Source organism: Ooceraea biroi, chromosome 8, assembly GCF_003672135.1.
Source record: "Ooceraea biroi isolate clonal line C1 chromosome 8, Obir_v5.4, whole genome shotgun sequence".
NCBI classification, from domain to species: Eukaryota; Metazoa; Arthropoda; class Insecta; order Hymenoptera; family Formicidae; genus Ooceraea; species Ooceraea biroi.
In genome coordinates this window covers 8,243,365-8,257,034 of record NC_039513.1, presented here as the reverse complement: position 1 = coordinate 8,257,034, position 13,670 = coordinate 8,243,365, and the positions used below count along the sequence as shown (strand labels likewise).

Genomic DNA, 13,670 nt, shown 5'->3' with positions numbered 1-13,670 from the left:
TTTTCAATATTCAACTTTCAGCCTCCATCGGCCGGCACGATTACCGCGTTACATCCATCGCCCCTTTTCACATGATTCGGACTCTTTACCCAAGCAGGCCGCTCGAGATATCAGAAACATTTTAATATCTCAAAGGCATCAATATCTCGAAATTTTCAAAAGGAAATTAAATACGGTTTCCAAGCAATAAGTCGAGCGATTCGGACGGAGATCGAGCTAATGAAGTCAAATTCGTGCGCCGCTTGAGCGGGAATTAGTCTCGCACGCGAGCGACGATTACGTAAGGATTAATGAACGAGGATGAGATACGCGCGCGCGTCACGGATATTGAGAGATATCGATAGGTACCCGCAGGTATCGGTTGCATTCCTCATCTTGTGAGCGTAGCTTCCCGCCCTCGCTGATTCATCGCCGGCGGGATCCGGCGTAGGGGGATGATGAAGGGAAGGGAAGAAGGGAAGGGCATGGATCACTTCATCCCCCGCGATTCCACCCCGACGCGGATTTCGCGGGAATGCGTAGGTGGTGCAGCGCCGCGGAGGCGCTCGCGTGCACTCACGCGCGGACAAATGAGACGCGCATCGAATTTCTCTTTCTACGCCACGGGGTACGTCCTAGGCCGGCGATCCATTAGTCACTCTCGCGAGCGAGCTCGCGACGACAAAACTTTACGAGCTAAATGGCCGGTACACCTTGGCCCCGCGAAACCTGCAATTCACTCTTTGCCGCCGCGCCGAGCCGAGCGTCTCTCGCTCGTTCGCTCGTGCGAGAAGGACGCACAGGCTGAGCGTTAAAGCGCGCGCGGCCGCAGGCGTGCTTACGCCAGGCGGAGCAAGGTTCTTTTCATAAGTAGGATTTCGTCAGTCTAGGCGACATCAATGGGACGTCGGCGTACGTAACTTTGCCGAGTCCTTTCGCGACGAAGAGGCAAGAAAGAAAGAAAGAAAGACGTCTAGACGCGTTCCGTCCCGTAATGGATTCCGTTAAACATCTCGCCTGTCGATTTCGCGAAGCGAATTTTGTTTCTCCTCTCTCTCTTTCTCCTTTTTTTTTATAGACTAATACATTCGTAGCTGCATGCACAAACTCGCGATCGACACGTCGCGCTTTAATGCCATCGGCGAGTTCCCGCGTACAGTAGCTGAGAACAATTAACGGCATTGAGCTCCACAATGCACGAGCTCGCGATAAAATTTTTACGAAATTAAAGGAGAGGCTACGTCGCGCGAGATTTGAGTCAGATAAAATAATTCAAGAGTGACCTGAAAACGCGACATGAAGGAAGAAAATATTTAATTCATGATACTATAAATATTGTAAGAAATCGTAAATAAATGCAGATAATCCTCGCGCGCGCGTTCAAGCATTTCGAGAAATCAACCAACTCTGATCTTGTCACCACGATCAGTCGCAAAAATAATCCGCGAGAAACTCGAGGTGCTCGCGCGCAACCTGCGAGCAGATTCGCGCACTCGCGCGGGACCGATCGCGATCGTTACAAGCTGCCCGGTAAAATAAGGTGTTACCTGTGAGTGTTGAGTTGTTAATGGTGTTGTTAACTGTAGAAATGGCTGATTGGCTGGTGACGGGTGTGCCGGTGGTGGCCGTGGTAGTCGACGAGTTATTTGGCGAGAGGGCGGCGTTCGCAGCCTGGGCCTGTGCCTGCGCCTGTTGTACTTGCTGGAGATTGTAATTCCACGCGAGCAGCATCAGCTTCAGCTTATCCGGGTCTTTCATGAGCGCGTCTGCCGAAATCAAAAGCGCCAAATTGGCATTTCAAACAGCATTGGAAAATCACTCGCAAGACTGGGCGGGTCGAGCGTGCACGGAGCACTCGGAACTCGCGCACTCTGATCGAGCGCTCCGGTTTCTCGTCGACGGGGAGTCCCCGCTCATACAAGAGCACTCGTTCGTCAGCACGACCGGATATGCATACGCGATCCCGTATCGCGAGCGAACTCGCGACATTCGTCATTCAGCTCCGGTCCCGCGGGCTATTATCACTTATCAGCTACCTGGAGCCGCGCGCGCGCGCGAGTTGGCGGCTCGAGGCGAGCCGCGCCGAATAAATTAAAGCCGACGGACAACAGCAACGGACTAGCCGATTTAATCGGCGGTTAATAACGCAACAGGTTTAATTACCCGAAACTGATAAATCGGCCGGCCGCGCATAGCTCGGCCGACGTCGTCGTCGTCGTCGTCGTCCGAGCAGCTGGTGGAGCTTACCGCTTACGATTATTAATCGATCGGGTAATTTACACCCCCTGACAAAAACCGACTCGCGGCGGATGGAGCGAGCCCCCGCGATTAACTCCGCCGAGCGCAAGGTACGCGCTCGTGATTTATCCTCGGGCGATCGCGATCGCGGAGGGACGTCGTTGTCGTTATTGATCAGCACCGTGGTAGAATTCGACGGGGCGATTAACGACGTCCTGTCGACGGCTCGTTCCGCCACGGTATACCGCCGAGAAACCACCGGCGGGATCTGCGAGCCGGTTTTCAGCCGGAGTCGTGCGCCGCGCGCGGCTTCGCTCAGCGAGTCCCGAGCATCGACCAGGTCGATATGATTGAGATCGGATAGATCCTGAAGCGAGCGATTAGCGCGAAAGGGAAAAAAGATGCCGACGCGGCGGAGCTTCCGAAACCGTCATCGATACGACGAAGGTCGCCGCGTGTTGGCGAACGATCAGCGATGACTAATGCACAATGAAAATGCGTTTCCCGGTAGTATCGCGCGCTGATTTATTATCGTAAATGCGATAATTCAGCTTTTTCACGAGCTCGATTCCGATAAATCTGCAACTGACGAATCTTCCGGAGAAAACGAATCACCGACTCAGCCTGTAAGTCCAGCGAACGCGACTTGATCGATTTTTTTACGTGCGCTTGCAGCTGCCTGTGAACGAGCTCTGCTGCCGAGGAAAGATCAGAGGTCGACGAGTAACCGCTTTGCTTGCGGCTTATAACTTCGCTTATCACTCCGCGCACGGACTTGCGAGCGGCTCTCGAGCACATTATTCGAGGAGGGTCGAGTGAACGGTGGCAATTAAAGCACACTGACGAATTACCGAAACGACTAGCAGATCTAGCGAAAGAATCAGCGCGCCGCGTGCTGAAAATGGAGCGTGACGCCCGCTCCATTAACGTGCGAGAGAAAAACGCGGCCGAAAGGAGATTACGATCCGTAATCCGCGGTATCGATTCGAGGTGAACTAACGAAATCTCTTCTTCCCATCCGTCGTTACGTTACGTCGCGACAAATCGCGACAAGTCACAAGCTTCTCGATGCAAGCGCGTCGTGAGTTCTCCCGCGATCTCGCGTCGCCTCGTATGAGCGAAGAGGATCTCTCTCGACCTCCGACCTCGTACTCGTGGACCGTAGTGCGCTTTAATAATCAACCAGTTTCGGAACCGCTCTGAGAAAGAGAGAAAAAGAGACTCGTCAGCCAGCAAAAAAACTCGGACGCGGGCAAGCTCGCTGAACGTTCGGATCGGTGTTCCGCACGTATGTATGTATTGCATGTCATGTGTATGTCGTGTGCGTGCCGCGTACTTCTGTGCGTTCCTCCCGCGAAATTATTGATCCGCCCCCCTTTCTTTCTTTCCTTCTATCTGACCGCAAGTCCTCGTGTGTGACGCGGCCGGTGCCACACACGTCCGTCCCCTCTCCGAACGTCGGAGTCGAGCTGCGTCGCGTTCCCATGCTGAGCCGTGGAACCGCGATCGAATGCATCGAGAGCACGTCGAGTAACGCGTCCAACGATATACCGACTCGTTGTATCGATCCGTGCCACGTGAGCCGCCGCGAACGTGCACGCGGTCCATTGGAGCCGAGTCACCGATATTAACCCTTAGATTACCGCTTTGATTTATTGCGCGCCGTACCTGGTACCTCGCGAGGATTTATCAGGGAACGTACGGAAAGCATCGGGATGTCCGATTTCGTACACCACACCATTTTTCACTCGCGACGTGGCGATGCAATTTAATAAACCGCATTGAATAATTTGTCCTGCAGTCTGCAGGTAATTTAAATTGCGCGATATTCGGCGACAGGTGCTTTAATTCTAATTGAATCGTATTCAGGAACGATTAGTAAGACAAGCATGTCCCGATTGCCCTCGTGAATTATTGAAACGCTTGCTCGCGGTCTACCAAGACTTTTATCGGCTGGTTCATCGGCTCGATTTGTCAATCGCCACTTTAGATTATCATAATATCGCGTAACAGCAGCAGTGGCAGCGGCAGTAGCAGCAATGTTGGCCGAAGCGCACGAACGGGTTCGCTATTAATACACGCAAATTCCGCGGGGACGATTGAAACAACGTGTCCGCGTAGATTCCAGTAGCGCGCGACCGCGTGTAATCAGACCAGGCCAGTTCAAAGGGACAATCCGCAGATTTTCCAGCGCGGCCGCGTTTATTCGTCCGAGCAGCGAAATTAGCGGTGACGAGGGAGGGACGCAGATTTATCGGTCGGCGAGCAAATCCCGCGGAGAGCATCGCTCGCGCAGCGCGGTTGTGCCTGAATCATTCAAAACGCGATTCGACAGCGTGGAAACGCGCGGAAGCTACCGGTGATAATCCAGATCAGATTCCCGAAACGGATGCGAGCTGATCTGGAGAACGAGAAAGGCCGGCGCCTCGTCGAGGAAACGTGTCCGAGCCGAGGCGATACGAGTCGCGCGTGTGGAGAACGCGCCGCCGGACAGGCAAGACTCCGCGCGCGAGGAAGCGAGCGTGGAGCGCGCGCGCGCACGCTACATACAGGTACACGCCTTTGCGCCTCGTTTCGTAAGGACTACGATCTCGTAATCCTTAGCCGGGTAAAGGTTCGACCACCTTCGACACCGGCTAGGAAAGGCACGGCAAGGTCTACGCCATCAGGAGAAAAAAGAGAAAGAGAAAGAAAAAGAGAGATATAGATAATGAAAGGTTCTATGCTCACTCGGGTAGTGATCGTCCTCGGATATGTCGGCGGGCTCCGGGGTCGAGATGTTCTCCTGCAACAGACAGAAAGCCACCGTTAGATCCTGAAGCGTTCCCCCGACTCCGTACGTACGAGCAGTTTCGCCTTGAGCCGGCGGTGAGCAGGACGAAACTCCCGGCGCGTTTAAAAGTCCGCGAAGCTCATTTTCCGCAGCTGCCGGTTGTGATAATACCGCGCGAACCACGTCGTTACGCGGGGCTTTCGCGGCATATCACACTGAGGAATACACGTGTACGTATCTTGCCGCGCAGCGCCTGTGCCGTTTCTGCAAAAGCGCGCATCGGAAAATTTAGCGAATGCTTCAATCGCATTCCGTGCTTTGATAAAGAGAGAACTGTTAACGGGTGCGAACGATCATTTTAATCCATGCTTCTTCCCGCATCGATCATACACAGCGCCAATCTCCAAGCGCACGCAAGTGCTCTGCGTTGCTCGTTTCCATAATCATTACCTCAGCGAAATCGATTATTAAGGGGGGAGCCTGCTTTAGAACGCTGAAAATAAGGTATATTTTACGAATTGTTTTTGGAGAAACTATACAGCGGATCATTATAAAACTTTGATGCATTTATTAGTACATGTTTAAAGATAAAAAAATTATTTTTTGATTTGAATATATCGCTTGTAGAGGTCGTCCTGGAGAAATCTTAGTGCAGCCGCGTCGCCGGCATTGCAAATTGGTGAGCATTCTCCTGCCTCCAAATTTCGTCTAAACTGAAAAATTGAAATATCTTCTCGTTATTTATGAATTGCCATCGTCGATGAACCAAAGAGAGAAGAAAAAAGTTGAAAAGTGCCAAAATGGTGGAGCTTACAACACAAAAGTACGATTTTTAGGCAAAGTTTTTGAACTTTTTCATGCAAAAATAATTGTTTAACTTAATGTTTTTATGAATATTAAAGGTTCATCGACGATGGGAATTCATAAATAACGAGAAAATATTTCAATTTTTCAGTTTGGATGAAATTTGGAGGCAGGAGAATGCTCGCCAATTTACAATGCCGGCTGCACTAAGATGCCTCCAGGACGACCTCTACAGGCGATATATTCAAATCAAAAAATAATTTTTTTATCTTTAAACATGTACTAATAAATGCATCAAAGTTTTATAATGATCCGCTGTATAGTTTCTCCAAAAAAAATTCGTAAAATTATACCTTATTTTCAACGTTCTAAAGCAGGCTCCCCCCTTAATGTGACACGACTCATTCAAGACTTCCGCTTCGCCTTTCAATATTAATAACGTTCTCGCTGGTATCCATAATTGTTACTCGCTCACGCGAGCCCTTCGCGCGCAGCTTAGAAATAAACCGCAGCGGCATTCGTGGATTCTCACGCTGCGTAGCGCGCGTAAGAAGCGCACGCTCGGCGAAGAGGCTGTCGAAGGCTCTTCGCGTTACCATACGCCCACAGGAAGACCGTGGACTTTATTGTGCCAGATCCGAGTCGGCGGCGAGTCGCGATTCGTCGAAACGCAAATTGCTTACGCCTCGGCGCTGCTACACCGCGAAGGTGACGCGCTCAAGAGGCTCTCCGATCGGTAGCGCGAGCCGAGCACCGCCGCCTCTGAACTCTTTCACGATTGTCGCGGGCGATCCGCATTCAAGCATCGCTCAAGCGCGCATTCACAAAGATCATCTCTCGAAACACAATCTAACGAAATAAAATTCGTTCGAGCGAACGAGAGATTACGCAGAAACGCGAATCTCTCCTCGTTCATAAAGAAATTATCGATTGCCATGACTGTGGCAATCGAGTTCCATAGCGACTCCACCTTGTAACCCGATGATTTTTGCGAGAAGGAAGCGGTCGGCCGCTCAGAAAATCATCCTCCTTTTACGCCGGTGGCCGCGAGATCGAGTGGTCAGGGTCGTTTTGGGGGAAACAAGGCCGAGGCTCGTGTCGACCGGAGGATCGCCTCTATAAGGCACGGTCGTTTTTCATCAAGAGGACCAAGAGGAGCGGAGAGCGCTCTCCGCTCCTCTTGGCCGCGCGGCTATTCGCGACGTGGCGTCGAGACGATCCTCCAGTACTCTTCCAGCGCGCTCCAGCGCCGTGATTCCGTCCCGCTGATTTGATCCCGACGAAATTAACGGGTTTTTCCCCGTTGAAGCGAGCGGCCGGCGGTTTCGCAAGGCGCGAGCTACGTGGCCGAGCGATGCCTGGTTCGCGCCGGTGTGTGCGTTACTGCAGCGGCGGCGGCGGCAGCCTCTCCTATCTGTGTCAGGTCTCGTGTTGCAACTCCAGAAGGTCGACCGGTATACGACGCGGAGAGCACGGCCAATTGATACCGGCCGCAACTTTGTCCAGCGGGCTTGTAGGACACAGGCGGCTTGCGAGCGCGCGTGTGTGCGAACGCACCGCAAAAACTCCTGATGATGTAACCGAGAAATTCCGACGAGCCGGCGCGCGGACGAACGTGGAAATCGCGAGAGCCGAGAGATCCAATCGCGCGACGAAATGTCGCGTCGCGCTTTTTTAACAGCGAGCGGTCGCCTCCTCTATGCGCCTCTCCGCGGGGCGAGGGGATTGTCCGCGAGCCGCGAGAGGAGTCTCCATCTCTCTCTTGATGTGGAAATGTATTTTACAACGCGATTTTACAGTTACGTTAGAACGTGATTGGACATGGGAACGAACGAAACGCTCGCCTCGAAATGTTGTGGGAACGCACGAAATTGACGCCTGGAAACACCGCGGATTTTATCCGCGTCGAGCTATCCGCGTTCCGCGAATTGTTACACGAAATTTTTGTCCCTGCTGCATAACATCGCGCGAAATCAGCCGGATTATTATTTAGCCGGTCGAAACGGATCGAAACGGGGGACGATGCCTTCTCATCGGTACTGCGTCAAGTCCGAGCGCAGAATCTGTTTAATAATCGGTGGAATTTATTGGCCGGGCGCGTCTCGACCTTTCCCGCCGCCCCTCTCCTTCGCTGACCCTGCAGCTAGCTACATCGTTAACTCCCACAGCATCCGCGGATTATTTTAAGAATCTTTCATTAAGAATTTACTAAGTATATAATTCCACTTTTCGCGGGACCGTTCGCGGGAGGTATCTGGCGATTATAACGAGCCTCCTTGTGTGTAATCTACGCACACGAGATGAATCGACTGCCGATGCGTCGATGCGTCACGGGAGGAAGGTGAAGAGATCAAGATAGTCCGGAATAAAAACCCACACAAGAGAGACAAAAGATAGAAAAAGAACAATCGAGTGAAACCTCGGGCGCGAGAACCCTCTAATAAATTCTGACAATCTCTAAGCCTCTCCCTCCCTCCCCTCCCGCCTACCCCTCCGCGTGCGATTTCTGAAGTCTTACGATCAGTCGGGCCGCTCATTCTGATCGCGCGGCGGTCGATCTCGCTCTGCCGGGACGCACCATCAAGGTGTCCGCCATTAAAGATAATCGCGGCGGGTTACCTTCTGAGAAGGAGTCGATCGGCGGACCGCAGCGGTATCCTTGTAATTGATATCATCGGGTTATCCTGCGCGCGCCGGGATATCTGCGGATTGTTGCGCTTAATTTACGACGAGAACGAGGACGGCGCGGGAGGAAAGGTCGCGCGGAACTCGCCGAGGAGGGCGAGCGCTTCGAGCGACACCGGAATCGGATTTCCCTCCTCTTAACGTTGCGTCCGATCGTTGTTTTCCCGTAACGACGAATTCTTTGGTCTCTCCTCTAAAATCATCGCTGCGTGCCATCGCGAGATCCCGGCGAGATAAAACGTGGATCGAGGAAGGCGTACTTCCGAGAAGAACGATCAACATCAAAGCGATCGCTGATGGCAACAGCGACACGCTATCACGCTAAAGATAGAGATCGCTTCCGTGTGCGCTTGGTAGAGACGAAATCCGGCGCGCGTCTCCATCCTATCACGGCGATTTCATCCACTGCGCGCTCCGGACCACCCTCCGCTCGATGTTCGTCGCAGGTATTAATAAACAAAGACCCCTCCGGGTCTCCCCCGCGCTGCCTCTCCCCGGCGGGTTACGCGCGCGCCTTCCCTTTCTCCCTCCCCGTCTCTTTCTCCGTCTCACCTACGCGCGGGGGCCGCCCCACTTCCGGCGGATGTACTCTGATAAATGGGAATCTCAGTGCGCGCACGGCCGGCCGGCCGCGTACACCTACGACGGCTGGCGGCGAGTGAGGAACGATCCGGGCGTCTTTCAGGCATGAAGCGCAGCGGGGACGGCCGGGGGACGGCAGCAGCGGGGACGGAAAAGAAAGGGGAGCGGACTGGAGCCGGAGCTAAGAGTAACCGCGCCGTGTTTGAGACTCCCCATCCCCCCATGGAAGCGTCGAGTGCTAACGATTACCGCTCCGACTGCGTCGTTGAGATCCCGAGATCGGACGATCTCGGAGATGAGAGTTCTGTTATCGTCCCGCCGTCGTTGTTCTTGGGGTCACGTCCACGTTAACGCAACGAGTGCAGCGTGTGCAACGCGCCGCCTCAATCCGCGCTCGCTCGCGTGCACGCATTCGCACGTGGGAACATACGATAAGAAGAGGAACAAAGAACTCCGGAACGGCCATCTCTCTCTCTCTCTTTCTCTTTTGGTCTCTTCCTTTTCTCTCTTCTCTCTTCTCTGCCTCTTGAGGAGAGGAAGAGACTTTATGGGACCAGAACGGCACGGCGAGGGGACTCGGCGCGGAAACTCGGTGGAAAGCCGAGGCGGAGAAGAGGGTCGCGCGCTCGCGAGCCATTCTCGGCTCGGGCAGATACGCTCTCTCGGAACATTTGTTTAGTTGGCTGCAATTAAGCCACTTGGCGGCAATTGTTTGTCGCTCAGCACAGAATTCCGCTCCCACCGTGCGGCCGCGGCACCAGCAGAGACGCGCGCGTACAACAGCGCGGTACACGGTTACGCTCGCGCGCTCGCGCACGAGAGGAGGCGCAGGGAGAGGTCCGCATCAGCAGCAGCAGCAGTGCTGTACCAATTCGCCACCAACACAGCAATTCCAGACGATAAAGGCGAGCGAGTTGTCGGGGTTAGGGGTCAACCGGGTCCAGTAGCCGGTGTCCGACCAATCAGCAGCAACGGCGACCGCGGCTGGACACCGCCGCGAGATCGTCCGAGACGATTGCCTTTTGTCTTTCTAGACGAGCAAAGACACTGGATGGCACGTCGAAGCCACGCGGCTCTCTAACGAGGAAGAAGCCTCGGGACCAGTCGCGGAAGCGAGTCTCTGCGATCATCACTCTCCAGGATGTTGTCTGTTCTTCATGACGACGTCACCTGGAGTAATCCGATTTTCACGCCGCGTGACAAGGGATCATAAATACTCCGTGATCACTAACGCATGGCGTTTTTCGAGAGAAGAGCGTTTTCATCGCGTCAGGATCACGAAGTCGACTAATAAGACGATTAATAATAGAGCGATTTTATTAGGCGGTGGCTGAAGAGCGATATTCCGCGAGCGCACCGAGTTCGGAGTAACTGCGCTTGAGAAACGAACGCAGTAATTTTGTTTCCGATAAGACAAGTACCGTTAATAACAATCTCGCGAGAAGAGGGAATGTAATTATTAACCGACTCGCGATAATCCCACTAAGAATCATCGGACAAACGGTTCGCGCGCGAGTCCTCGGGTTCACGATGTAATACATTACGAAATTAATATCTTGCGCAAGACGCGGCCAGAGGACTGCGGCTCGCGATTAATTTCACGCGCGGCAGATCGAGGAATATTTAATGCAATCAAGCGACGCAATAAGGAATAAAGAAAAGGTCAGACTCGGGGACCCGGAACCCGCCGACCGGCCGCCGCCGTCGCGTAAAAGGAGGACCGAATTGGGCCCGTTAGAATGATTGCTCGCGGAGAACGCTCGCTCGAGTGGTCGATTTAGTTGCCTGTTCTGGGTAGCTCTTCGGATAATGGGGAAATGATTGTGGCCTACCGGTGATTTCTCCGCTATGTGTTTTAACCGGGGCAAAACACCTACCGGCCGTCGCGATTCGACCGCCTGTCGCCGATCCTTCTTCCTTCCTTTCCCTCTCTCGCCCGCCCTGCCCACCTCTTTCTCCTCCCTCTCGTTCGCTCGATGGATTCGGTGTAACGGCGGGCGACTCTCAATTTCGGCTCATTTGCCTACCAAATTCGGCGTCGCATAAATACACGTAGGCTCCTACGGTGAACGGGTCTCAAGGTCGCCGGCAATTACTGACGCTACGCCCTCCCCCAACCTCATTCAGGGCGAGAGAGGAGGCGCTTTTATTTTCCTCCCCGCGTGATCTGTTCGTCTCTTTCCCAGGATCCTCGCCCCATTTGGAGAACGATCTCGTTGTCGCGTCAATCGATCGGTGATGGCATCGATCAGCTGATAATCATTGATTTCTCTCGGGGACGGTAAGATTGAGCCGTTACGGTTGACGCGAGATTCATCGCCGTGGAACGATTGTTTCTAGATCTCGAAAAAGTCGCGAAACGGACCGCGGCTTTGGAAGATCACGTCCGAGATGCCTGGATCGAGGAGAGAAAGAGCGAGCGAGAGAGAAAGAGACTGACGACGCCGTCTTTCGCACGCTCGCCCTCCAAGGATACTCGTGGATCACGCGGTATTCGCGAGAGTAGATCCGACGAATCGTTCGCCGATATATAGGTCGAGCGAGGGGCGAAGAGAGAAGCGGAGGGAGACGAGAGGCGAGTGGAGCGCGTGACGTCATCGGCGTATGCTTCCAAAGCGGCGCGTCCAGGTTGCGTCAGGGGGAGATCGGCGGAGATCGTTGGAGCTCTTCTGATCTGGGAAGCAACTGCGGAGTAGGAGGAGGAGGAGGAGGTGGAGGCGACGGTAGGAGGACGACGGGGTCACCGTCAGCGGGATAACCTCACACGTGTGCGCCCCAAAAAAAGAAGAAGAAATAAAAAGACGACGGCGGCGGCGGCGGCGGCGGTCGCGGACGAACCCAGTGGCGTCGACAGGAAAGACGCGCACTTTGCCAAGCCTTCGTTGCGGTTCGCTGTCCAAAGACTTTGGACGACTCGAGCACGGACGTGAATCGACGACGGAGAAGGATGTTAAACGTGTTCTCTGCGATCTCGCAAACAATCTGTGATATTTATTTAAAAAAATACGAATCAGAATCGATTGCGTAAAGTCAGCGGAACCATTTCGGGGACTCCGGTTAAGATTCCGTTCCTCCCGCCCATCTGGGATCACCCAAGATTCAGTAGACGCGCGACAGCGAATAAGAATGATTTCGGCCTGTAAATTCGGCCGAGGCTGGGCGCGAGAGCGCTGTAACACGAGCGCAACTTGGAAACCAGCTCGTCAAGTTGAGATTAGAATGCAGTACGACCGGGAGTAGCGTCGTCGGAGCCACGAGCAGCCGCGGTATCCGGCGTGGCCGGTTGGCTACCTTACTTGACCCCTGCGCAACGAGGGACAATTGGGTGTAACAGTCTCCCATTCGTCTGTCCGTCCGCCCCGTCTCTCCCCTCCCGTACGTGTCGCCCCGTACGTGTCCGTGTTTCTCTGAATCCTCGGCCGTGTAACACATCCATTACTCCCGAGGCGTACAACACGCACGCACACGTGCGCCAGTGCCTTCCACCGAGGGGAAAAGTCCACGACGACGATGATGATGACGATGACGACGATGAGATCCCCGCCGCGTGCGTTAACGAAGAACGCCAGAGTCTCCTGAAGTCTCGAGCGCGGAGCGTGAAAACTGCAGCTCGTTTGCAAGCGAGTTCTCAGGCGTCCTCCTCCTGCTAACAGGTTTCCATCGGTGATCGATTACTCACTCAGAAATGATCGCGATCTTTCCGCGGAGGAAAAGGAGTCTCGGGGAAATTACCTGGGTTATTAATAAAGTGATTAACAAGGTCGATGAGAATGCAAAATGGCGTTACGAAATTTATCGAAATTACTAGGGAGAGCCGTTGATCCCACGAAGTTGGGCACGTCGTCTCGTACAATTTTGTTCGCTGGCAGGATGCTTTCGACATCCACGAGAGATCCTCGCAGGAGCTCATCCCGCACAAGGCCGACGGTGGAACGGTTAAAAATACCGCACTCGCGGCGCTTCTCGCGCTGCGCTAGCCGCGCCGTTCCCTGGCGGAATGAGAAGCACGATGGATCTCGTGAGAATGATCACGAGTCCGTCTCTCTCGTCCATTATCAAGGACAACGGTCCAGCACGGCTGGACGCGCCGGAGGAAGACAGAGGCACTCGTGGCGAGCGCGTTAAAGCATCGTGAAATTCATAACGGATCAAGCGTGTCCCGTTGACGCACCATTCAATATCACCTGACGCGTCTGAAGCTGAAGAGGATCGGCCGTATCGGCCGCGAACGCGCCGCACTGAGCATCCCCCTCGTCGCGGGGCACGGGGTTGGATGCTGCGCGCGAGGAGCAGCAAGCAGGAAAAGAAGAGGATAGAGCGGCGGCCGGTTTGGAGCACGCGCCCTGCTCTATTTGGCTCTCCCACGTAGCGCGCGCGGCTTCGATTCGTTCCCTCTAGTCGCGTCTTGCCCCGCGAGCGGGGAGCGCGCACCGTTCTCTCTTCCGTTCATCGTTGTCGTCGTCCTCGTTCTCATCGTCGTCGGTTTTCTCTTTTCGGACGGCACGTCGTGCCGCGCACGTTCCATCGACACATCGCTGGGAAAACCGCGCGCGGGAAAATCCACGCGAGGCGTTCCGTCTCGGTACCGCTAATTCGAGAATTAGCGATC

General features: G+C 54.1%; 1 protein-coding gene across 3 annotated transcripts in view; it reads right to left on the bottom strand.

Moving 5' to 3' along the window:
- Window positions 1–13,670, bottom strand: part of LOC105275697 (nucleolar protein 4-like) — a 65,151-nt gene that overhangs the window by 15,779 nt on the left and 35,702 nt on the right. For all 3 annotated transcript variants that reach the window (XM_011332728.3, XM_011332729.3, XM_011332730.3), the window contains exons 2-3: window positions 4,948–5,002; window positions 1,527–1,745 (exon numbers count right to left, since the gene is read on the bottom strand). In XM_011332728.3, the coding sequence (XP_011331030.1) occupies window positions 1,527–1,745; window positions 4,948–5,002 (274 nt within the window). The remainder of the gene's footprint in view (window positions 1–1,526; window positions 1,746–4,947; window positions 5,003–13,670) is intronic.